General features: G+C 40.1%; 1 protein-coding gene across 2 annotated transcripts; it reads right to left on the bottom strand.

The window, feature by feature from the left end:
- Positions 1 to 1,523: 1,523 nt before the first annotated feature.
- On the bottom strand, positions 1,524 to 26,832 carry mllt1a (MLLT1 super elongation complex subunit a). 2 transcript variants are annotated; one of them, XM_056377770.1, is made up of 12 exons: positions 26,715 to 26,832; positions 21,206 to 21,386; positions 19,619 to 19,701; positions 17,558 to 17,701; positions 16,281 to 16,406; positions 13,277 to 13,930; positions 12,644 to 12,734; positions 11,947 to 12,058; positions 10,613 to 10,712; positions 9,837 to 9,914; positions 8,424 to 8,495; positions 1,524 to 8,188 (listed from the first exon to the last, which is right to left on the bottom strand). In XM_056377770.1, the coding sequence occupies exons 1-12, from the start codon at positions 26,724 to 26,726 to the stop codon at positions 8,060 to 8,062; spliced, it is 1,782 nt and encodes a 593-aa protein (XP_056233745.1). In that variant the 5' UTR covers positions 26,727 to 26,832; the 3' UTR covers positions 1,524 to 8,059. The 2 variants fall into 2 exon arrangements, with proteins under 2 accessions (XP_056233745.1, XP_056233746.1); XM_056377771.1 differs by having other exon boundaries at positions 9,846 to 9,914.
- Positions 26,833 to 27,610: the final 778 nt, after the last annotated feature.

Genomic DNA, 27,610 nt, shown 5'->3' with positions numbered 1-27,610 from the left:
GAAATAGTATTTTATACAGATATATAGACAGATAAAGAGATACAGTTGTGCCTTCAAAGAACATACATGGAGAAACAGAAATTATTAGGAAAGATTAGTTGAGGTTTTAGTTAAACCTCTGAAACAATGACCTCTACAGGAGTTACGATGACTTTACAGGAAACAGCAGCTGGTTCGGACTAAACTTTAGGTGCAGTTTAAACCAAAGGTTCTGTGGATGCAGCAATGGAGGTTAAGTGGTCATGTGACTTAAAAAAACAAAACAAGAGCAACCTTTGGTTATTATTCCAATACAGCGCTGCCACAAAACTAGAGCCCAAAAACAAACCAAGGAACTGAGTCAACATGGAAACAACTCCAGTAGTAGTAGTGTCATTATTACAGTTATTATAGTTAGTACTGTCATACTCTGTCAAACCACTTACCTTCCATGATGACTGCTGAGTGTCTTTGGGTTTTCCACCACCAGCTACACTTACTTAAAGACCCACAGATCTTCTCCACAACCACATTTTATCACTGTCTTTCCTGTGTGAAAGGGAGCCTTCATTAATGTTATTAGCAGCACCTGTGCTTCTCCTGCTGTTAATTAGTGCTTTATTAAATACAGGTGTGGTCAGCGCATTAAGGCCGATAGTAATGCAAATAAAAAGTATGTTTTCTGCTGCAGCTGCTTTTCCAGCCAAAAAATAATCTCAATTAATTTATGCATATTTTACTATGGGTTGAGATTTATGGGTGACACAAGTGGTCAAGATTAAACCTTAATGATAAAATATGTTTAGAAATTTAAGATATGCTAACATGAGGGATAACAAAGAGTGGCTTATACAGATAAATCTTCTGTCATTGATCATTAAGGCTGCAATATAAAATCATTTCATTACCAATAAATCTGGTGATCACTTTCTCGGTTACTAGATTATTTTGCCTATAAAATGTCATAAAATTGATAAAAAACATTTTTCCCAGAAGCCGTAATGTGACATCTTCAAATCACTTTGTTTTGTCTAAACCCCAAAGATATTCATTCAGTGTTCATAGAAGAGTCATAAAATCTGCAAATTTTGACATTTAATAGGCTGAAGTGAATTTGGGGGAAAAAAGACTTATCTTTCTAAATTCTTTTACATTGTGGCCTTTGTAATAATTCTTCCACCACTGCTGAAATTGAAGCAGCTAAATGGAATTCAACCATCATTATTTCTATTCTTTACACCTTTTCCTACTTTCCCTCCCTTGACATGTCAAAACGTCTGCCGTGAAAAAGGCCTCTATGGTTTCTCAGTGCAGAGCTGAATCACAGAGCACGATTTATTGATCAGCCTTTACCAATAAATGTCCCTCCCTGTAGTGACATTTCCTCGATAGATGGTCAATGCATCATGAGCATTATTGCCCGGCCCGCTGCTTGTCCTTTTAACCCCGCAGACTGCACTGACCATCACATGAACTTTACATGAACCCTCCACACACAGCCATGACCGGGTCACACAACGGTCAATGATCGGACACACCGGGACAACAGTACTTAATGACTTTATTAATAATATGATTTCAAAATAAAAAATAACATTAAAATAACATGTTTTGTCCTTGTTAACAACTTGCATCATATGGCCACATGGTGGCATTGTAATGCCAAGTTTTTATTTTTAAAAATACCAAATTGTTCTTCTGCCATCCAGTTCATTTGTTCTGCCCGACGTTTGTAGCTTTGACCACATATATGGACACATTTCAGACTCCACCCCCCCCCAACACCTTTTATGCCTCAGTTTAAACAAAAAAGAAAAAAAAAATCAAAACCTTTATAAATACAGGCAACCCTGTCCCCTTGTCACAGACACATTATGACGACCACTGACACAGGAAACACCCCGTCTGCACATGCCCCCTCCCTCCCCCCTCCACATATTTGCAACAAACCATTTGCTCTATATTTTTGCTTTTTCCTTGTCCTCTTAAGATCCACACAGTAGATATTCTACCCTTGCTGTATTATACACTTATTATATATAATATAGTTGCAGCTGAAATGCTCCACTCCCACAGATCTGCTCATAGAGTTGTGAAGTGGAAGGAGTGTTTTTCTCCATTCTGTGTTCCCATTATCAATTTTTACTTTCATCACCATCCTCAGTGTTACGTAACAGAAACACAGGACTCTCCTGAATAATCTAACCACCATACAGGTTTATTTAATGACTACCTTTTCAGTTATTTCGACTTGGTTTCAAAGAAATCTTGTTTTATCTCTTTATATTTTAGGCATAGTGGACGGCTCTAAAATACTACAATACCCACAAGCCTCAGCCCCCACTGCCATGGAGAAGAAACGAGTTGGGTGTGCGAGTCAGAACAGCAGTGAATTCAAAATGATTCCTTGTCACAGTTGTTGATAAAAACGAGGCAACATAGTTACTGAATTCATCTAAAAGTGACAAAAAATTTAAAAGTGAACAGATTTAATCTGCAGAATTTTGCCGAATTGCCTCTTGGGAGTTGTAGTTAACCAGATATCTTCTTATGCATGCCTGTGATAACAGCAGGTCAGAGAGGACTGAACACTGAAGGTTTTACACAACAAAGATTACAACTAGACAGATGAGAAAATCACCTAAGAAGAGAGTTTTATGGAAAGATAACGTGGACAAAACCATGTTACAATGATGTAACTACAAGCGCTGCTGTGCTTGTAGTTTATTTTAATGAGAGCAGTTTTTCCTGTGCTCAAAAAATAATTGTTTAATTGTTGTTGTTAAAATGACAAAAGTTTCAGTTTCTTATGGCTAGTGCAAGAGAATATGGAAAGTAATATCCAGGAACACAGAAAGATTGATGAAAAAAAAATGCTAAATGAAAGATTGCACTGAGTTACAGAAGCTAATGGAAGAGGCTAGCCTGGACGGGACTTCAGATCCAAGCTGTAACAGTGCTCACATTGTCACATAACGATGTCTATAGGAAAAATGAATGGCTTAAAACAGCTCCACAACTTCGCAACTCTATTGTTTCCTATTGGTGTGTTTCTTCAGGCTCACTCTATCATAACACAATAAAATTATGTGAAGATGACAGTTTTTGTTTGGGTACAGACTTCTATTAATGAGTAGAAAAATAAAACAAAACAAATCATAACTGAACATGACACAGAAAATAAAACTTTTAGCTCAACAGTTTTCAGTTCCCTGAACCGAAGTGTGGACTCCTCATGTCCTCGTTCTGGTCCAGTTATTTGTACTGGAAGCAGAGGGTGATAAAGTTTAGCTCATCCACCAAACATTTTCCAACACCTGCTTCTTGGTGTTCAGCTGTCATCAGAATCATGATACACAAAAACATACAAGGAACATCCCCATAACATTTTACGCCTAAAATAGATTCAACGGGCATGTTTGTTTGTGAATAATAGTGACCAAACATGCTGAAATAAAGACAATTAAATAAGAAACAAACAAAGTTTTGCAAAGAAAAAAAAAAAAATCAATTCATATTGTATTGCATGTAAATATTGTATAAAATCCTTAAAAATACAGTTCAGGTAACTACTTAAGTACTGAAGTCATCACAGCCAAAAGTGCAGAGGTCCATAAATAAAACATTGACTGTGGATAGACAGTGGGTCTTCTCTCGAGTCCTCACGCAACTCCCCCTCTCCACCACCAAAAGGGACTGAATGAGTGCCTGGTCAAAGGTCAAAGTTCATGAACTAGGACTTAAAAGTTCCCACATCGATGCACAGAGAAGGGGACAGGAAGGAAAGTTGTGTTTTTTTTTTTAAATTCTCTCCTATCGCTGACAAACACACTCGCAGATTCACAAACGTCGCTCACACAGTTGCAAAGTTCATTCTCAGTAATCACGGCCTGAAGTTCTGTTGCCAGAGGCACACCTAGAGAAAATGAAGGGGAAGAGGTGAGGGCAGGAGGAGGGGGGGGGGGGGGGGGGGGTTACTGCAGGGCACATAAGGCGGCAGGGATCCAGGTTTTCTTTTATGCTATTTTCCGTGCTCAGACGGCGTTTACAGTAAGGGCAGAGGGAGTGTGTACATGTCATTGAGCCAGGCAGGCAACAGAAGAACGGAGCGAAGTATTAAAGCTATCGAAGCGTCAGAATAAAAACACTGTTGGCAGGAAGAAGACTGAAGAGGAGGGGAGGGAGGCAGGGAGGGAATCTTTCATTGAAGCTTTGTACCACAGTGGGTTGGTGTGTGTGTGTGTGTGTGTGTGTGTGTGTGTGTGTGTGTGTGTGTGTGTGTGTGTGTGTGTTTGTGTGAAGCCTAAGGGGCCACAGGAACTAACACACCAGGGGCCTGAATCACAAAGCAAGCTCACCTCACTCTGGCTTTCTTTGAGCTTTCTGGCTTCACAAAACCTAACACTGGCAATCCTGGAAACCAGTCTCACTAAGCTGGTCCCTGGCATTGTTAACCCACAATTTACCAAAGTACGCACGAGTTTGTTTACATTAATGAAGTGAAACAAGAAGCCAATCAAATGCCACATCAACAGCCAAAGAGCAGTGTAATTACTGCAAGATCAAACTTTTGATCCCTGTGGGGAAATCAGGTTGTTTGAGTGTAAAAGGTGATATTCAGATTTAAAAAGATACAGAAGATAAGTAGGCAATTATATTATATTAATATAAATAGTAGAAAATAATAACAATAATCAAATGATGAAGTTAATATGCAAAAGTGGGAATTATAATATAGTTACGCTTCGCTGTTTTATATTAATCATAATAGTAATAATAACCTAACAATCGTTTGCAATTTTTCAAGCAATAAAAATTCAGCTTCTTTGTAAACTGAATATCTTTGCTTTTTAGGCGGTTGGTCGCATGATACAAATTTGAAGTCGTCACCTCGGACTGATGCTTCTCTCTGGATTTCGTGATGTAACATGGTTAAAGGGATCCAGCATTATGAGACTGGTCAGCCTGATCTAACCTGGTAATCTTGCTTCATGATGCAAGCCCCTGAGAAAGACATTATAAATATTTAGGGAAAGAAAACACAAGGAGTGCTTTGTTTAGCTTATATTTCTGCCTACATGTCCTTTGTTGATGCTGCTCAAGTGCTGCTAACTTGGTATCAAACGCTCCACTGTTGGTTCAAATACTTCAAACCTCTTGAAGAGGGAACCCCGACCCTATTCAATGACGACTGTCTCACAAAACACACAATACAGCTGAAAGCAACTGTTACTAGGGCTAATTAATGTAAGTAACTACCACAGTCACCTGACGCTTCCTCTTAAGAACACCGACTCTAATCTCAGAAAGCAAAAACATAAGAACATGACCACCATCAATGAAAAATAGCTGTCTTGAAATTTCTAGCAGGCTTGATTAACAGAAATATCACTGATAAAAAGGACAACAGCCAACAAAGACACTGGAAAAGGAGAATCAGGGATGAAAGCCATTAAGACAATACTGGATATTCAGGCATCCCACTTAACACTTGTTTCCCCGAGGGGGGTATTTTTTTTTTTTTTGAGGGAGGGGGGTTCAATCTGTGTGACCATGGCTAACAGAGCGCACACCCCCCCTCACACTGCAAGTCGCAGAAAAAGGCACTAGAGTGTGGCTGTTGCTAGCCGTAGAAAAGTAAAAGCGATATACATTCATAGCTCACAGGTTATCTTAACCGCAGTCTGGGAATAAATACACAAAATGCACTTGTAGAAAAATAAAATGTAAAAAAGCGTGGCCCCTATTTTATTTTTCTTATTTTTGGATTCTGGGAGACAAGTATGGCTACTTTTTCACGGCTTTTTTTTTTTTTTTTTTTAACCCCCCCACCCTACCCACCACTTAGAAGGCAATTCAGGAGGGATCCTCTACTGCTCTGGCCGCGAGCAGTCGAGCCCTTTCATGCACGCCAATATGGGAATAACAGGGGGGAGGAGGAGAGTGGTGAAGAGGAGGGATGGAGTGAGGGGGCTTCAGTGGGAAGGGGTGGGGGTGGAGGGGCTGTTGGTAGGAGGTCAAGGCTCAGCTTTCAGTGCGAGGAAGTACAGGGGGAAACTCAACAGAACATATGTTTTCAGATGTTCAGACAACAGAGAAACCTCATCCGAAACAGTCACACACACAAACACACAGCACACGTCTCAGTGTCTTCATGTACAGTGTTAAATATAAGGACCTGGGAGACAAACATGTGCATGAATCTGGCCACCACTTTCCTTTAACCCCCCCATGTAGCGTTGAAAGCACTAAATATATAATAAACACACTTTGATGTAGTTGTTAGCAGCTTCAGGGACGTTTTCAAGTATTTATTAATGTACATTATCTGTCAGCAGTTACAATTTATTTTATATTACTACTAAAGCCTCAACCATTAGTTGATCTGCGACTGTGTGGATTATCCATCTCAGTCAAATTCATGCTTCCAGATTCCCTAATGTGAAGATTTGACCATTATAATCAGTATTACATTATTGTTAATTTAATATGTCTGAGTTTACACCTGTACAGCTGTGTTGTATTCATTAACTGTTTCTTATGGGTGCTCACACAAGGAGACAGTTGTTGACAAATACCATGTTCACCCAAATATAAGACAATATTTTTTCTTAAAATAGTTTGAAAGGTGGTGTTTGTCCCACCAGAACAAGAGAATCATGTGCTCATAACATTAGATATTCTTTTTGAACTGAGTACCGCTGTAACACCAGCTCCTACAGAGTGATGAATTATGGGTTGTTTACTGCCTTAATGTTGCTAGAACAACGAGCGTCTTCAAGTCTGTTTATCGTGTCTGTTAAGAGTCAGTCAGCAGTTTCTGGAGGCTGTGTTTTACTGTGAAGAAGTAAATTCATCACGAGTGAGAACTAGTCTTTCCTGCAGAAATTAACCAAGAAGAAAATCTGTCCAGCAGCCAAAAATTACCACTGTCACAGCAGCTCAGAGACAATAATTTTGGCCGCTTACAAGACCCTGACACAAGAAAGTAAGTATGTAACTGACGTTCAGCTTTAATGGCATCATTTTGTGTTTCACTTTTTCCACAGAAAAAGCTTCGATGGTGAGGACTCTCTTCCCTAACTGGACTAGTGTAAAAGTGTCTTCTTCCAAAAACATTATCGGGTTAGTCTTATATTCGGGCCAATTTTGTACATTAATAAACACTTACACATACTTACAAGTACATTGCACTGTGTTATAAAATATTTATTTAATGCTAATATAGTGCCTTGTAAATGCTAAGTGGGGGGGGGGGGGGGGGGGGGGGGGGGGGTGGGGGGGGTTAAACTAAAGTGTTACCTGAATGTATATTTGTTTGGCGTGTATGTGTTTAGGTGAAGGAAGGAAACCGGCTGTTGTTTGTGCTCAAGCGTCACGAACAAAGAGAAGTCAGTAACCACAAAGACAACATCTCCTCTTAAACCTCAGCAGTGCTCGCATGCACACGCGCACACACGCGCACACACGCACACACACGCACACACACGCACACACACGCACACACACGCACACACACACACACACACACACACACGACTTGAGAGTATGTCGGGAGAGAAATGAGCTCCAGCTGACAGCAGGGGGAAGGGAACTGGAGTGTTCTGCCGAGTAAGGAGTGTGCGTGTGAAGGAGGAGGAGGAGGAGGAGGAGGAGGAAGAGGAGGAGGGGAAGTATTGGGTTCTCAAAGGCGGGAGCAATATGATTGCAGGAGGGTGAAAGGGGTGGGGTGGGGGGGTGCATTCCACAGCTCTGCACAGACTCAAAAAAAGAGATGTGTAGTGAAAATCCTGACTTTAGACGGAGATCAGCTCCCCCAGTGCTCCCTTCCACACATCCCGATCCTCCTCCTCCTCCTCCTCTTCCCTCCCTCCCCAGCGTCACGTGAAGGTGGTGTGTCTTCATGTGTGCTTGTGTTTGTTCATGTGTTTCTGTTTGTGTGGTAGTTGTTCGATGGTTCAGTCAGGGCTGCGAAACAGCTGCGACAGATGTAGCTGCTTGTCACCTCCTTAAAGAGGAGAAGCAGTGACGAATCTACCTCCGCCGCTGCAGCCATCCACACGCTGATTTCCACTTCCTGTCACGTGGCCGTCGCCTCCAGGTAGCTCTGTAGTTTGCGGACAGTGGACTCGTCCAGTGAAAAGAGGTCAAAGTCAAAGGTGGTGTTGGTCACGTTGAAGTGGCCCGTCTCCTCAATCAGGTTGACAATCTGACAGATGGAAAGAGAAGAAAGGTCAATTATTGCCTTTCACCATACACACATCACTCATACCACATTACTGTGATGTGAATATTAAAGTTTTGTTCTGGTACTCTTCAACAGATCCCACGTACATGATCCACAAAATGCCAGTCACTATTTTTTCCATGTATGAATCAACTCATCACAGTTGCAAAATACAACACGATGGTCATTAAAATAATGTAGAGGCATGAACACACACCTGCTGTAGGACATTACGCTCTCTTAAAGCCATCAGTCTGCGATGGAGGTCCACCAGTTCTTCTGTGTAGGCCTGCAGGGTTTAGGTAGGAGGTTGCAGAGGAGAGTGAACACAGTCAGTATCGTATTAAAGACCAGTGAAGAATAGGAGCAAAATATTGACTGTCAAAAGAAGAATTTCAAGATTCAGTGCAGAAAACTGATTGATTTCTAATTCTTAGGTTGCCATGATTTGGGTGGTTTTCTCCCTTTATAGTTGTTGAAAATTGGTGAAAAAAGGAAGATCTAGAAATGACCACTTGGCCCTCTTTAGTTTCATTAAAAGTTAATTTTGTGTGCAGGTTTTCTTTATCTGAATCTGAGTGTCTGAGGATTGGGTTAAACTACAGAAGAAGTGGTTAATACAACTTGGGGATGGTGGTGCACATTTTCAGATAGTCTCTCTAGGGAGACATTTATAGTGTTGCACTCATTGATTCACATGACAAGTGATAGAAATGATCAAATCCAACATGCGTTCTCACCTACGCACATCTGGCCAACCGTGGCCTGAGGTGGATTTAAGCGCTCCAGACACAGCTGGGGGAGTTTGCCATTTTAGCATCCTGCAAGCAGGTATGATGGCACCTTTACAGATAAAGCAGGGATTCCAACCGTGTTTTGTAATGGAGAGGCTCACCCCCCTAAGCAACGATTGCCTTCTCTAATGTCAGATGTATTTATTCAATTTTTATGAAATATAAATTAAGGCTTATTACGCTTTAAGGAAAATGAGATGTGGTGCGTCAGGATTTGTCTGATTCAGCTCAGCAAAATCGTGGAGTGATAGATTACATTGTATGTTTCCCTCACAGTGATAAATCCCAGCAGTATGTCCCAATGTGTGGAGAAAGCTGGGAAGAGTAGAGACAATCAGCCCTTTTAGTTCAATCAGGTGTTTATGTGGGCAGCATTTATCACCTCAGCTAACCAATTTTCTGAGGGAAATTCTGAAGAGGGTTTCATGTGTTGTCTATATTTCAAAACCATCTCATAAAACTGCATATATGCATCACTGTGCAAAGGTTTTTGGTTTACTTTGCCTAAAACTTGTGCACAGTACTGTATATAAACATGAGTGACTTTTCATCGGTAATTTAATGTCTCAACAAAATCCATCTCCATTAAACCCAGCAGATGTTCTAATGTGAAAGGATCAGTTCACCAGACTTTCACTTTATCACTACTTAAATCATCTTGTACCAGAGAGGGAAGAGGAGATTTCTTTTCAAGGGTTCATAGGCCACAGTCTGTCTGCACATTTGGATCAATTCACTGCCTATTACTGCATCTTGAATTCATTAATGCACTCATTGAACAATGACAAAACGCTGCATGTGTGTGTAAGAGTTTAAACATAAAAAGTTTGATTTACCCTTCCTACCTTGTCGTATCCCTTCTTCAACACCTTCTCCGAGCGAAACGAGGAATCTGGACTCTTTCTGCCCGACAGCTGCAGAACAGAGATCAGAGAAAAAGACAAACAGAGAGAAGGAAAGGAGGGGAGAAAAGTACAGAGAGTGAGGGGATACAAAGAAAAGAGACAGAGGCAGTGGCGTGAGACCATGAGACTATCTAGGACACCAGTGACAGTGAATACAGCTGAAATGTAAGTGGAAGCCTGGTGCAGGGCTGAAATGCTGTGGTTTCCATGTCTGCTTGCCAAATGGTTTCAGGCTATTTTGCATTGGGAAGGAACATTAAAAATATCCATTAAAAATAAAGCATCTATTAAAATTCAAAATGAGTCCTCTTTGTCTAAACGAATGGATTGGACTATATTGTTTTGACATTATTACTCATAAATGGCTCTCTCAAACACATGAAACAAATTTCCCTTGTTATTTTACTCTCAAAATCACAGACTTAAACCGTGTAATTCTTTAGGAAAGTCCTGTTCATGTTGGCCATGGATCATGTTGTTGAAGAATGCATGTTACATACTGCATGAAGAAAAACTAACACAATAACACGGTTATAAATAAGCAGAACCTGAATTGATAAACAGTAGGTCCCACTCTGACTCACTTGGTCCATAACTGTAAATGTTACATGTGTGGTTTTAATGCTCATTTTCTTGTCAAACTATTCCAGCCACTGTCAATATGTCAATGAAAATAGGCAGTAAAATGAGAGGTCTGTGTGACTCACTTTGTTATTGGAGGAGCTGTGTTTCTGTGGGGGCGGCGCAGGGTCTCGACTTGGGCGGTGCGAGCCGTCACTGCTGTCACTCTCACTGTCCAGGCTGAGTCTGAGAGGGGGACAGGGTGAGGTCAGAGGTCAGTCACACACAGAGTGACAGACAGAACACATTGTCATACTGCTCAGCATTGTAATTGGATGCAAGCATCTGAGATTTTTTATTATTATTAGATGCCAAAAAACGTGTTAATCCTTTCTGGTTATGGGCTTCATTTGCCAGGAATCTGCAGTGAAAGTAAAAGAAACCTATAAGAGTAATCAAGACTGATGTGAGACAAAAAACTGGTGAGGTGGGCAGACAAAAGTTAAGGTGCCTGCAAATTGCAGTAATAGGATTTACTGTAAATAGAGAAAAATAGAAGAAAGCAGACAGTTTGTTTCCATCCAGCTGTTTTTGTGCTTATTTTCAATTTGTGCATAACAAAACCTGAGTGGCAATGCTGAAAATATAATATATAATATAATTATATAATATATAAATTGAAATATCACCCCCCAAAAAAGAGAGCGGAGTGCAATGAAAACAGACCTGGGGAATAAATCATGGCAAACATAAATCATATGATTTAAAAGTCCACTGAAGCGACTAAAGATGGCGGCAGATGAAACAGCGGATCTGTGTGAAGTGGAGACTTTAACATTCCTCACACTATTACACGAAATCAACATGTCATATTTCTATCATGTTTTCCACCCTGTTTTCTTTCTCTTTCTCGCCATGTCCTCCTCTTTTAAAGATTTTTAATGGCTTCCAAGATTCAGCACCTCCAACTGTTAATCAATTTTTAATATTCACATAACAATAGTGGATGGAAACATGAATTGATTCACATTTTCTTATGCCGATTTTCTGATAGTTTGTTTACAATTTGTGCTGAATCTAGATGTAAGCTTTGCTATAGACACGTCAGCAACGATCCACCTGTGTAAATATACACACACACACACACACACACACACACACACACATATATATATATATATATATATATATATATAAAAACATAAAAGAAAAGAGGTGTGTGTGGACACAGTCGCAGCCAGGGAAAAGAGAGCAACATGTAAAGAGTGTGCTAATAAGCCTGTTAGCAGCAGCATGCTGAATGAATGATTTGTGAACATTGGTTAAAGCAACAATTGATTTTTGACATTATGGTGCAGTCTGCAGTCTTAACACAGTCTAAAACAGCCACAGGTAAAGAGTGCTATCTAGACCAGGACCACTGTTTCCGACTGATGAAAGCCCAAAATCACAGTCTAAAAGGGTCTGTAGGGAGACTGACCGAGAGTCGCGGTTGGGGGGGTTGGTCTTGATGGGGGTCTCCTCCTCTGAGCTGCTGTCGTCATCATCTGACTCTTCTGACTGGATCTCCTCCACCATAGACCGTAGGGGGCCTGGGACAGAATCACACACACTATAATACTACTGATCTGTAAAATCTCAATTATTCCTGCCAATTCTCTATCAGACATAGAGCAGTGGAATAAATACCATCATACTGTAACCCAACCTTCCTATGTCATGATCTTCAAATTTAGACTTAAAGCTCATTTCATCAGCCAAACTACTTGAATTCTACCTCCTTCTCTCTTTTCTAGATCAGTTTGTATACCATCCTGATAGCAGCAGCTAACATACGTATCTCATGTTTATCTTATTGCTGGGTCACATAAAGGGGTTAAATTGGACCGGAACTGAGCTCCGCCTTCTCACATCCATATTGCATTCTGCTTGAGCTGCGCTCCATCTCCTTCAATATCATATCATCATATCACTTTCGTATTTTTTAAATCTTCCAGTAAATGTAACAGCATATGGGTCTTAATGAGTAATTCTCTAGACTACAAAGAGATATTTGGGGAGGTTTCTACACCCAAACCAATGTTAACAACAAGCTTTATAGGTTACTAGCATCAATTATCAGACATCTGTAATATAAAATGGTCTCTCCATTGCAAGTATCTGAATATGGATTGTACCTTGCCCTTGTTTCTGTCCCGGCTCGAAGTCTGAGTCTGAACTGGAGTCAGAACTGGAACTGGAGTTGGAAGGACTGGAAGGTGCCGACTGCTGTAAGACAAGGAACAGAAGAAAATGACGAGTCAAAGAGAGGAAGTAGATGGACAGAAGGTTGATGAGAAAAGAAAAAGACAGATGAGCTTGTCAGTCTTAAGTTCAAGACGGAGCCCGAGATCAACATGAGGTGTGCTGTTTTTGGCCCCCTTGAGTTACACATGGAGATATTCTGGAGCCGACATTTGGAATTACATTAGGTCCAATCAAGTGATTGTGTGGATTTGCTTTTCTTTGTCTTTATGTGACAGTAAATTAACTATCTTTGCATTTTGAATTGTTGATTAAACAATAGAAGATATCTCCTTAGGAAACTGTGACAGACATTTTCACCATTTTATGCAAACCAAACAATTAATTAATGCACCAGGAAATAATCAGCAAATTAAGGGCTAATGAAAATAATTATATGCAGCCCTAGATGAAATGTAACGATCAAAGATGACAGCATGACATTATAACATTATATAAGATAATAATAAAGTCAGAAAGATTTCAGCTCTCTAAAGTAGTGAAAGCTCCGGGTTTAGGCCTTGTACCTCTGACTTTGAAGATGCTTCGTCCTCTGAATTCGACTCTTCCGACTCTGGAAGTTTCTTAGGCTCCTTCAGCTCCTGTGTGTCGTTTTTGCTTTTCGCCCAGCGACCTTTTTCCTTGGGAGGCTTCTTCTCAGCGTAGGGCTGGCTAGCAGCAGAAGAGGATGAGACACGAGGAGAAGTTCCTGTGAAGGCGCCACTCACCGGCCCCTTCGGCCCCTCAGAGCTGCCCTTCTTCTGCTTCTTTGCGCTGGGTTTGGGAGACTCCACAGTGGAGGGCCTTTTCCCTGGAGCTTTGGACTCTGCAGGCCCTCCCCCGCCTCCTCCCCCACCACCCCCTCCGCTCCCAGCCCCCCCCCCTTTAGGGGACATGCCCTCCATCTTTGACTCCTTCAGGGTGAGTTTAGGCTCCTTGAATGCAGCCTTGGGTAAGACCTTTACTTCATCTTTCACTTTGATCTCTGCCGGCTTTTTTGAAGACGAGGATGAGGAAGAGGAAGGATCGCGGCCACTTTTGCTGCTTCCATCTCTGTCATTGTCTCCTTTCGACGTGGTTTTGCTCTCAGAGTCTTTTCGGGGCCGTTCACGATGCTCCTTGGTCAGCTTGTGCGGTTTGGGTCCTTTGCTGCTGCCACCGCTTCCTTCTTTGCTGGGTTCCTGGAGAGAGAAAACAACAGCACTGTCATTGACACTCTTAAAACACTCAGCTTCTCAGGGACTTTGCCAAGGAGTTCAAGGACACCATTCCCTCCTCAGTTCCTAAATCAGGCCTTGCCAATCAGGCCTGTATGTAATCAATAATCAAACTAAGCATTTCGGCTGGTATGAAGTTAAAACAAAATAATTTTCTCAGATTACTCTAATAAACTGTAAAGAGAAAAACAGTCACCTAAACCTGGCTTTCTATCTAAAAGGACAGAGAGTCTACAGCCATGCTAGTCGCTTTGTTAGGCTGCACTTAACGAAAGTGGGGCCTTGAGCTAAATGTTAACATCGGATGGCAGTGACTAAGTAGGTAGAGTAGTGTAGCGCCATGTATTGCACAGGTGCAGCATGAATGTGTGTGGTCATTAAAAGTAGAAGAGCGCTACATAAATGCAGTCCATTTACCATTTTAACATCAGCATGCTAACATGCTTTATTATTGGTTATATTATGTATAACGTTTACTATGTTCATCATCTTATTTTAGCATGTTAGCATGCTAACATCTGCCAATTAGCACTAACCACGAAGTATGCCTGAGGCTAATGGGAATGTTATTAATTTTGCAGGTGTTTGGTTATAAATCTGAAATTTTGACCTGATAATGGCCCTGGATGAAAAGTGAATGGTGAAGCAAGTTATTACAATTCCTCCTGAGGGAGACATGAATGTCTGTACTAAACTATGTGGCAATTAATCTGGTAATTGCCAAGACATTTCACTCAAAACCTCATGGTGGCACTAGAAGGAAAGTCATTGGGATCATCAAAGTCATTGACATTCATCCTCTGGCGACCAAAGATCCCACAGCAATCCAAAGCTGTTGAGAAAATGTCTCTCTGGCTCAAAGTGGTGAACTGTCAGACTGACATTGCTACCCCTAGAGCCATGCCGCTAGGAGTGGCTAAAAATGTCAGAAAATGTATACAAACTAGAGACCATCTTGTGATGGCCACACCATGTGCAACACCTGTCAACATGTTGACCCATGAGTGCTCAGTAGTCATTACTACATTATCACATGAGTACAGTACTCAAGGGTCACACCACACCCATCTTCAAACTTCATTTTCATCTCAACTACATGCCTGTTAGGTTTCGTGACTTTCTTGCACGGACGTGACGCTATCACATTCTGGTAATCAAAAGGCATTTCACGCCACTCCATGTCAAAAGAGAAAAAGAGATACTACATCACTGAGCTACAATACCAACAGTATTTACACACTGCTCCTGCTGCCAATCTGGACTGACAACCAAGAGCAAACATGAAAGCAGCGAAAGAGGTTGTGGATTAACCTCTGAAGTTACACTAGATTGGACTTTTAGATTGAGAGCAGTCAGACAAAGAGCAAACTCAAATTTGTCGTAAAAATGTGGTAAATGTACAAACAAATGCAGCAGAACGACAGGATTGGCTTTTATCTGAGGATTTTATCTGGCACAGTGATACAGGGAGACGATGATATTTCCACACTGTCCACCCACATATCAGCAAACAGTTTTACAGGTTTTCAAACTGATGCTATTAAACTCAATATGCACATAAGAGACTTTATTAAATTCAGAGAAAGGAGAGAGTGGCCATGTGTGCGTCTTCAGAGGTAGCTCTCACTGCCTTTTTCTGTCTGCAGATGGACATATCTGGATGAAACCAAGTCCTCTATCTGCCTCAAGCCAGAGCTCAACAAACACCCACTTACTGCCACAATAGAAGAAGAATACAAGAAACGTATCTTTCTATGCAAAAAAAAAAAAAGAAGGTGAAATTCAGTTTACATCAGTACAACTTGAAGCCAGTCACCAATCTGTGTCTTGAAAATTTGTCACTTACCCTAAATCAAACTGTGTCAAGAAAAAACACTAGACACCTCACAAGATGAGCTACGCAAATAAAAAACCAGTGCCATTTGATTTCACTGGTCTGGGAAGGGTTGATAAAATAACAGTGGCAACACTGGAAAATGAAAGGGGATCAGTTTCCTGTATTCTCCTGATATGTCCCCTCTCCTGGCAGATAAGCAGGCTGAGTAATTCTGCATACATGCATACAGATGCTCAAAAACAGCTGGTAATGATCAGAAGCTTGAGTCAGCCTGCTCTGAAGACTGATTTTAATGATTTTGTTCATTTAGACATTTACCCCTGTATTTTTCAAAAAATGTCAATAAAAATTGACTGGAATGATCAATGAAGTTGTGTCTTGCAGGTTAAATATCCTTAATTGGTGAGAAAGCTGAGAACACCAGTGAGATGACTAAGATGATTATAACAGGACCATTTTTTTTGCCAGTTAACCAACCTTTGACACGTGAGAGGTCTTGGTCTTCTTGGGGTCTGAAAAGGCAGAGAGGGGGATAGTGGGGAGCATCGGGTAATCTGGACTGGGTCTGGACACAGCTTCAGCTCCCTCTGGAACCACCAATACCTGGAATTAAAGAAACAGCAGTTAATAGTCTCGGTGTTAACTTTGTATATACACTGGAAGTTTCCAAATAGTGCTCTGGGCTTTTATTTAGTTCGACCGAAGACACGACCAGGCTTTTTCAAACTTGTGAAGCATAAGGAGCTACACGTATTCTGGACCCCACTGGCTCTAGAAGTAAAAGTTCTTTTCATTTCTGCCATAGACAATGTCAGGTGACTCACCGACGACAACAGCAGACGCGCACTGCATGCAATGCAACATAAAACTGAGAAACAGGTAGAAGCAAGAGCGGTAGGGTTAGACGCAGAAAAGGCATTGACTGTATAAGATGGGACTTTGGTTGGAGGGGTTTTTACTTTTAATAATAGGCCAGTCCAAGCTATCAGAGACAGAAATGGAATTGACTGGGAATTGAAATCAATGAAGTATCTTGGAGTCAATCGACCGTAAGACTTGAGTGAATTAAAATCCATCAATTATGATCCATTACTCTCTACAATAAAATTTGATATTGTAAAATGAAATCTACTTTCCTTTATGAGTATTACCTCAATAGCTAATGCGATTAAAATGAATATACTCTGAAGGTTATTGTATCTGTTCCAGACTCTACCATTGGAGGTAACAGATAAAGATTTTGAGATATATTTGGCAAAGAAAGAGACCGAGTACTTATATAGAACTTTGCAGTTATCCAACATTAAGAGGGGGTTAGCGCTCCCTTGTTTGAAGAGCTATTATCAAGCTGCACAAATAAAAACATTTCAATCTGTGCAATCCCTCCTACACAGGAAGATGGAAGGGAATTGAAGGTAGTGCAACAGATGGCGTTCCTATACAGGCTATAATAGGTGAGAAAAAACTAAGAGGGGATGAAGCCATGGTTGGGCATATTTCTGACTTTTCAAAGGCTGCAGATACCCTGCATTTAGGAAAATGTTTAAAGAAACATTTGAAAAGGTTAATAGACAGGTTTCCAAACCACATCATCACATATGCATATGTGTCTGGTATATTTTGAAGAAAGACCACTGTTACAAATATAATACCCACAATGAGCGCACTATTGTTGACTTGGTGTCTCCTTTTGACTGTAGTTAGTTACTCAGTAATGAGTCCAGTCAACCAGACAGTGTGTCAGGCAACCTCACCCCTCCAGCTTTGATCAGCTTTCTCCTGAATTCTTTGGTGGGGTTGTTGAAGGTGAGCTTCTCACAGCGCAGGTGGTTGACCGGGGGGTTGCCCTCCAAGTTAAGGAAGAGGTCGTAGTTGAAACACACCTTTTTTGGCTCCTCCTGCATTGAAAAAAATCAACAAAATAAAGAGGATTTTATTAAAGTTAAATCAGGTGTCATTTTAACATTCTTGTAACCGCATGTGTGACGGACATTCCTTTGTGTTTGTCTACTGCGTTGCTGCCTAACATACGATCCCCTTTCAATACCTATACATGCCTCAACAAAAGATAAAGGCTGAATGAATGAACTCTCACCCTGGTCAATAAAACAGACATACATAGCTGGAGCCCGGCACAGTGATAAGACGCAGCTAACATTTCTAACAGAGGCTGCAGAGTTGTAGAGAGGGGGACAATTACAGCTGAGGAAAAGGTATTAAGACACTCTTGAGAGAATTTCTAAACAGAATATCTTCTTATAAACTTGGATTAATTGCTGCTCATATTTACACGCGTCTTGCTTCCCTTATATTATTTTCCTGATCTTCTTGACAGATTTGTCCACTGTGCACAATTTAATTGCACACAAAAGGAGGATGTAACGTTTTAATATTATGAATACTAGCAGGAGACAATAGTACACTTATGTGCACATTACTTCTAGTGAGAGTAAAATGGTTCTTTTCTTTCATGATTCATTTAAATGGCTGACAGAGACATAATAGTGCCAGTATAATAGTGTGTGCACGTTTTAATTGTTTCACTCGAAGAGAGAAATGTCCCCACATCAAAGAAATGTTTCCATAATCAAGCATACCGATGGGCAGAGTGGATATATAAAAGCAAGTGTCTAACCTGCTGAAGAGTGTATCTGTCCAGTGGGAAACCATTCACAAAAAATATTGCTCCATCAAAAGCTTCTCAACTATCACTGCCTTTATATGTACTTAAGCAATCTGATTATTTCTGGTTTTGAGCGGTAACCTGATTTTGAACACATCAAGTAAAAGGGACACCCAGTTTTCTTTATCAAATTACAGAATTAAACTGGTTAACATGGGCTGATTCCTGCAGGAATATTCTGGATCCTGCAGAATGTCTATTACAGACCGTATCCTGTATGATGGTTAAAATGCCGTCTGACACAACGAGTTAAGTTACCGAGGAGCACAGTGAATATTTTATTCTCCCTGTAACCTTAATCCCGTCCAAATGAGATTGATGTTTAGTCTCCTTCAATATGTCTTAACTTCACTGCACTTAATGAGTACTATCAACTTTACATTTTACTTATTTAAAGTTATATATAAGAGATAATATAATACAATAATATAAAGGCTAAAAAGACAAAGAATGAGTCAAGCATAGCCGAACTGGCCATGGGGACTACAGGCTCAAATTGTGGACCATCAAAACATCCAGAAACAAGTTTTTACTGGTTCTCTCAGTGTCTTTACTCGCCCTCTCGTTTGTGCAGGCCGGTCCCAGCAGATAACTCCAAGACTGAATTTTTTTTTCTCAGTCCAACTGTGGAGCCAATACTGGTTTAACGTTTCTGAGATGGAAGACGTTAGCTACGAAGACTTGCAGGAGAAGATGGTACACTAATGTGCACATACTTCTTGTCCTTATCTTGTTACTGATATAATGAATTTGTTCCTCAAATGTTGCTATCTCTAGCTGGTTTAATGCCAGCATTGGCGTGGAGCATATCACTGCAATGCTAGTGGCTGGATTGTTTTTTTTGTTGGCTCTTGTCTACTCAGGGTAACTTTATTTAGTTGTACTTCTAGTTCTGTATTTAGTGCCCGCTTTCACTGGGCTTCGTAACACCTTGCTGAGAACAGGAAGGGGGGTGGCTGACAAAGCATTTCATCCACATAACATCCACAACATTTCAAAAGTCAATTTACAAAACTCAAAGCATACTGAAGTGCACAGAATTGTTTACCAACACACTACTATCTATTTTCTATCAATACATGATCTACAAGAATAAATCTGTCAGCAGCTATCTGTGTCCAGTCTATTTTACCTTGTTCTTGAAGTAAACCTCAATAGGCATGAGGAAGCCTGCGTAGCCCGACTCCTCCACTTTGTACGGAGGCTCCTTGCATACTGTAGACAGACAAAGACGTGTCAATGGCAATAATCATTACACTGTTATTACTATTATAAACAGAATGGCATACTGATCCTAATAATCTTTTGGGTTAGTTTGTGGCTTCTGTCTTTCAGGAACCATGTAAAATAGCATTTATCTAATAAAATATATACCAGATTTAGTTACTAGCTAATTTCTATCTGCAGTTCCTGTGCATGTAGATAAAAACCCTAATATAACTAAAATAATACAAATACAAGTTTAAATAACAATAAACATTAAATACAAAAATGGATTCGACCACAAAAACAATTTTCAATCCTTACACCCAACAGTATGCATTTTACATAAACAATCTCATATATTGAGTCAGTATCAAATTATTATCAAATTGTTGACAAGACTGATTTCTTTGAATCCTTTTTTTTGGCATCACACAAAAAAATGTGGAAATCTACTTATGTTTTCAAAGCATCAGGGAGCTTGTTCCATTCCTTAATGGCCTTAAATGAAAAGGCAGATTGTGCAAAGGCAGAGCTTCTTTTAGGGATTCGACCAGCTCCCCTCACAGCTGACCCTGAAGCTCTGATTATTTAATTAACTAAATTGATTCCAAGAAACTAAAACCCTCGAAAGTCTCTCTCAAAATGAGACATTTGACAGTTGTAGTCCTGTCAAACTTTATACTGCATTACCATGAAGGCGATGAACATCACACTGATAGGAAGGGTTTTAATAATTAATTTTTCACATGATGGAAGAGGATGGCGTATGTAGCAATATGTTATGTTTGTCAGGATGTTAACGTTGCCCATATCACACCCCCTTAGTTTTATCAAAGGGCACCTAAAAGCAGTGACAATACAAGTAAGTAATCTGAGAGTTTGTAGACATATTTTGAGAAAAATAGCGCATGGGTTATTTTGCTGCACCATTATATCCACCAGTGTACTGTTCATGGAGCCTCTCTCTATAGCGCACAGCCACTTCAACCGAGGATCGCCTGGCACATTTGTCTTCTAAAACTGAGAATTCGAAATAAAGCTACATTGATTAATCTAATATTTTGATAATTGATTAACCATTATTCAAGCATAAATTCTCAACATTCACTGGTTAAAGCTTCTCAATTTTAATTCAGTGCTTTTCTTTGTCATATCCAATCATATTTTTGCATTATTATTGCATATATTACTATTATGCGAATAAAACGCGCTCTTTGAATACATAATCTTTGGCTTTGGGAAGTTATAGCGGACACCTTCCACTGATTTTTGACATTTTCACATGCAGGCCTAATTTCTACCTACAATCACTTTATAATAAGTAACCATGAAGAAATGCTAAATATTAGCATTAGAATATAAGTTGCGACTGGTGTGATCCCATCACAAAATGGTCTCTAGTTCCCTTTGTTAATGAAATATTGCTATATTAATAAACTTACCATGTGTTATAGGAAGAGTAAAGAGTGAAAATAGGTGTTTGTGTTCACACATTATTATCTCCTTGTCTTACCTCTCTTGGGTTTGGGGAAGCTCTCATGCAGGCGGAAGACGACCTTCTCTACAAAGTGCTGGATGTCGCCAGTCTCTGGCCCTCGGACAAACACCATCCAGTCGTGGGTGAAACCTTCTGATGTCACTTTCTTCCTTAGCTGGGCTCTGTGGCCCAACTCCAGCTTCACCTGCACTGTGCACTGAAAAGAGATGAGCAGATATAAAAGAGTCACAGACTGTATATTAACATACTGGGGCTGTAGGCACGAGAGCATATGCATAAGCAAAAATAGGTCAAATATCAACTCCAAGGACAGGAAAAGAAGCAACAGATTTATTCTGATCAAGAAACTGATAACAATGTAGAAGCAAAAATATTTTTCTGCCACTATCTACACTTTGTACATTTTGTGGTGAGCAGAGGAAGGTCAAATAAATGCCATAAGATTTTTCTTCTTCTGTTTAAGCTGCATGTTGGACTCCTTGCTTGCAATGTAAAGGGTGGAGGTAAATTTCATGCTTTTCCTTTCACTCTCTTTTCTGAAATATCACATCTCAATGTACGGTAATTTAAGTTGCAAATAAAATGTGCCAGTCTAAAAACAAACATAAAAAGACATAAAAGCTGTGTAACCTAATTTTAGATTTTTAAGAAATTATGTAAGAACCAGGGGTGCAACTGACGAATAATGTAATCAGTAATTCGTCTGTGAATGACATTCTAAATTAATCAAATTATTTAGTTTATAAAATGTTAAAAATAATGAAAAAACACAATTTCCTGAAACTTGTATCTACTACCAAATATTATGTTTTTGTTATAATTAAAAAGACATCACCTTTGCCTCAAGGAAATTTTCATGGGCACATTCACTGTTCTGACATTTAAAAGACCAAACAATTCATCAATAACATAATCGGCAGATTAGTTGATGATGAAAATAACCACAGCCCTATGCTATAGGCTTCAAATCCTGTTCAGCAATGCTGAATAACAGCAGCAAAGACACCATTCACAGGTTACTTATTAAATAAACATCAGGGTTTCTGCAGGGTTCACCAAGATGAATTGAAGGCTTTTTTTTTTTTTTTTTAAATACCACACAGAATGCAATGTAATACCTGTTTCACGGTCATACTGCCCAAAGAAACATAAAACAAGTAAGGGCAATGAAGTCCAATGTGAATTAAGTGTAAATGAATTAACATTTATTTCACATTTTTGTGATTATTTCCCAGCATATTCCTAATAAAATAATCAGACATAACCTGGAGCTGGACAAGCTGCAGAAAAAGGATGGATGAATGATTAACCAATTATAAAATAACAAAATTTAAGGTTTCACAAGTAACATTACTGCCTCAAGCAGGTTAGAAAAAAATACTTTACAAAAAGACTTTTGTAAATGAAATTCAAGACTTTTTAGCTCAATGCTTTTTAAAACTTTTCACTACCTCCAGATACCCTGAAACATAAGTAAAACCAGTAGTGAGATTAATCCAAAGAGCCCATTATTCATTGGTTTCTGATTCCACCTTGAACAAAACCCCTGAATCTCTATGTTGAGTGTATGGACTTAATACTGAAGAAGAGAGGCTGAACACTTGGCCTGGACAAACACAAAGCTGGTCTGGTGTCGGGACGCTCCCAGTGGAATGGGAGTGATTAGCTGCTCGAGCTGACAGATCTCAAAAGGTTTGTCCAGAAGAGGGGCACATTGCTGGGCTACCTCTCTCTGCCAAGAACAATGACTGCAACAGGACGCACAAATGACACCGTGCTGGTGCGGTGGTGGTGATTGGCATAGCAAGTGAAGAGGCTATGGAGATGGAGTGCAGTGAGGAACAAGGGGTGGGTGGGTGGGTGATGAGAAGGGACAGAAAGGCACTTTATGTCCAGGGGAGGACTGAAGAATGTGGGGATTTGGCCCCGGCACTGAGCAGCTCGTGAGCTGGGACTGAGTGGGGGGATTAGAGGGGACAGGATTGAGATGAGCTGGTCTGGCACTCTCCAGTTCGCTCACTTACACACTCACACTCTCTCTCTCACACTCACACACACAGACACACACACACCTCCCCTGCCTGGCACTCTGCCCGGCCATTCTGTGGCAGTAATGCCCTTAAACTCCAGACTCCACCACACCCACAGTGAGCAGCCGTGCAGCCCCCCCACCCCTCCAATCATCAACACCCGTCTCCCCCTGAGGCGTCTGCAAAATCAGGAATGTGATAAGGACAACATAAAAATCAGGATGATAATGAGCCAAAAAGGAAAAGTGATTCTGCAATAAAAATCAACAGGAACAATAAACTCAAATGCCTCAAACATGTAGTTTCTACACAGGAAAAAAAGAGGAAAAGAAAATCCTGGGTCTGCAATTTAAGATTATGTTCATTACTGATTAATCTGCTGATTGTTTTCTGGAGTAATTGATTTTCGTTTGGTCTATGAAATGTGAGAAAGTAGAGTAAATGCTTATCACAATTTCTTTAAGACCACGATGATGTCTTCTTTACCTTATTTTGTCTGACTAACAGTCCAAAACCCAAAGAGATTTAATATAATATTATTTGAGATTAAGAAAAGCAGCAAATCATCAAATTTTAGACGTTGAACCAGATAATAATCAAAGAATCAACTAACCCCTTAATTGATTAATTGTTCCAGCTCTACTGAAAATAGTAGCGCAGCAAATAATGATCATTTTCTCTATTAATCGGTTTATCAGTGAAAAAATGCCAAGTGCCCAAGGAAATGGTTTCTTTTGTCACACAGTCAAAAGCCAAGTCAGTCAGTCAAAAGCACTATCTGCTTTTCTCACATTTTAGAAGCCAGAGGAAGCAGATGTTTGGCACTTTTAATAGACAAAGTACTCCATTTATTGATTGTGTAATTAGTTGCTGATTAGTTTGCTGTCAAACGACTAACCTCGGCCTGCAATTAACACCAACTCTTTTAATACAGACTAACCTGATGATTATTTCCTTGATTATTTGTTTGATGTCATACAATATTGAAATACGCCTATCACAAGTTCTCACAGTCTATGGTCATGTCTTCTACTGTCTTGTTTTGTCTGACAAACCCACAAAAGATTTTAAATCTGAAAATGATATAAAACACAAAAAAGGCTGCAAATGATCACATTGCAGAAACTTTAAGTCGATCAGCTAATAACTGACTAATCTTTCAGCTTAAGAAAAAACAGGGACCAGCGTAAACTGAACAGAGTCAAACTGTAAAAATATGAAACAAAGGAAGATGTCAAACACCTGAGAGGTGCAGTCTAAAAATTTGACTCTGACTATAATTTTTACCAATATTCACAAAATTAAGAGCCCAGGAGCCAATACGAAGCTGGGAAAATAGAAACATGAAATGAGAGCAACATTGATAGAGATTGATATTAATTGAACTGTGTCAAACTGCCTGAAAATATGACACCCTGGGGGCATACATCTAGAAAACAATGGTTTAGCTCCAAATCATTCAACTGTACCAGTATCAGACAAAATGAAGAGTGGCAACACATTTATTTACCGATCCTTGACTAAAGGCAATGCAGGGGATACAAAAACAAATCAAACAAAGCCAGTAACATTGACATGATGTGTGCATGCCCCCCCTTTCTCATACACAGTGCTCCAATTGAGGGGAAATACAAATTTTGGCAGACACAGTGGCTCCCATGAAAACAATGAACTCCCAGCTGCCATGTAAATAACACCCCTCATGACCATGTTAATCTCTTCCAGCTAATAAGTGACTGAAATGAAAAGTCAGAAAGTTTCCCTGGAAGAGGACACACACAAACAAACAATCATGACAGCAGTTGTGCATGATGAATCTGTAGGTTCCAGCTGAATCCTTCATCATAACCAACCTTAAATATCTGAAAGATGACATGAAACAAGACAAAAAAGTTACTGGTATTTGAAAGCGGTCAATCCTGGAGAGCCACAGGGAAGTCACAAATAGCCTATCTGCAGGGCTCGAGGTGTGTGAATGACTGTATGGGGAGTGCGAAATGAAGGGTATAGCCTTGTATCGGTGAGGGTTGATAGAACACTACCTATTACAGTGTGATTTATATTATCATATAAAATAGTACCTTGTATAAAGCGATATACTTCAATGCAATAAACCCTGGAGCTGAATTATCACCTCTCTAAAATTGTTTTAACAAGAATGAAACATTATAACATTCATGGGGGTAGGTTTAATTGCATGGCTGCTTTGTTAGACTGCATTATTTTAAGCTACATGTACCAATAAACTGGCAATTGTGCATGTATTTGTGAAATGAGAGTGAAAGATCTAATGCACATCTTTCATATAGGTAACATTCATCACAGAAGTACAACTTGACTATCCTTTTAACTTGTAGCAGAAGACTTCCTCTGGATGCACATTCAGAGATCTAGTTAAAACTTCAAAGGGACCAAGTTGAATGGGGACTAGTTCCAAGAAAGTGGCTGAGCCACTTTCCATGGGTGTGTGTGGCCTAACCATCTGAAATATAGTCCTGAATAACCTCAGGCATTTAGAGTTACCCATTCTGAAGCAATATCTCCCTTACAGTTAGTAGGTATGTAATTCGGTTTACCCACTTTTCTGTTTTCTGCAAAACAAATTATGTAGCTTTTTATGAAGACATAAATCTTGTGTGTGCAAATTTGTACACATAAAAGTATTACATGTGAAGGCATGAGCTTGCAAGATCAAAGGGTTCACATGCTAGTCCTTAAAATTATGCTTTATAATCTTGGATCTTTGCTTTCTAATGACCAGCCCATGCAAGGGTGGTCATCATGACTGGATTCAAGTTCAACGTTTTCCACACATTTGTCAGCTTTTCCACCATGTTACATGCATTTTAGTCCACAATCATGAATGTGGTGCGTAAGAACTTAACATTAACCAACTGTTGGCAAATAACGCAAATATATTACATGAGTCGTGTGGTCGTTGCTGATTTTATTAGCGTTGTATATGTTGAGGTTTCAGGCCGCTGGCAGTGGAGACACCACCCCGCCTCTCCAGCCCAACCTGGAGAGGACAAATCTTTTCCCCGGCGCCTTGTAGCGGCTCCTTAGCCTTTAGCCAACGGCCGACACTCTCCTGAAAGGTAGACTAGCTAGCTAGATTAGCTTAGCTGCACAAAACCTCGACTCAAATTGGTCTTCGTAATGTTTAATTGAGTGCATGTGCTTTTTTGAAAACACTACAGAGCAGAATAAACACCAGGTGTGAATCTCTTTGTGTGCCTGGTTGTGGCTACAGCTATGCAGCGGTACTGAATGGTGTGGTACACTGAAGCTAGCTAGCGGTAAATACCGATGTATGAGTGCCCAGCTAGCATAGCTCCAGAGCCAAACAACTACGAGTTCATTAGCAGCAGGAGCGTTTTTTTCTTCTGGCGACCAGAACAGAGGATTCATTCCTGCCCTGCCAGCGCGCAGGCTGCTGCCATTTTCACCAGGAAAAGTTCAGATTCCACAAGGAGACACAAAAGCCACTGTACCTGGTTCTCCATGTTTCTCCGGCCTCAGTGATTGTTGTATTTATTTACAGCGGCGTTTGTGGAGCGTCTCCCCAGCCTCTGCTCCTCATTGTGTGTCAATCCAGCCCAGAAGCGGAAGGCAGACGGCTCCCCTCCCCTTCCAGACGGCCGCTGGCAGGCGACCAAAACAGAAAGCTCTCTCAGCCAATCACGGAGCGGGAAATTTAAGCACTCTTGAAAACAGCCAATCAGAACACTCAAAGGGCGGGGCAGTCCCCGAGCTGCAAATACAATTAAAGCATTTACTGGAGGTTTTCTCGAGTGACAGCGGGCTTGTCCCAATGGCTACAGCTCTGTGTCAATTGTAAAATGCACATGATGTTAATTGATTAAATCAACTCTATGGGTTTCACAATGTAACTATTGCTATTAGGGTGGTAAACGCAGTATTAATAACATTATCAAATACTCATGCAACCTAATATCTCTTATGCAGTGGTGGAAGAAGTAGTCAGATCCTTTACTTATGTAAAAGTACCAATACAAGAATGTAAAAATTCTCAGTTACACGTAAAAGTTGTGCATTCAACATTTAAGTTTCTAAAACACATTTTTATTACTTATTATTTAAATATTTAATTCCACTTCTATCTGGTATTTTCTTGCTTTTATGTCTCTGTAAAGCTCTTTGCAACTTATTCTGAAAAGTTATTCACAAATAAAGTTATTATTATCGTTGTTATTATTATTATTATTGTACTCAAACCTGCTACACAAGTGTGTCTGAATTGAATCAAACATGCCTGATATTTGCTAAAGTCATGGATGTTTGCCAGACAGAAAACAGTGCTTTCTTTGGCCACGTGGGGAGCAGTGGGCCTGCAGGCACACATTCATTTTCTTCAAATATTTTAGGT

The sequence above is a fragment of the Seriola aureovittata genome, chromosome 6 (genome assembly GCF_021018895.1).
Source record: "Seriola aureovittata isolate HTS-2021-v1 ecotype China chromosome 6, ASM2101889v1, whole genome shotgun sequence".
Taxonomy (NCBI): domain Eukaryota; kingdom Metazoa; phylum Chordata; class Actinopteri; order Carangiformes; family Carangidae; genus Seriola; species Seriola aureovittata.
The sequence above is the reverse complement of the archived record's forward strand: the minus strand, read 5'-3'. Positions and strand labels throughout refer to the sequence as shown.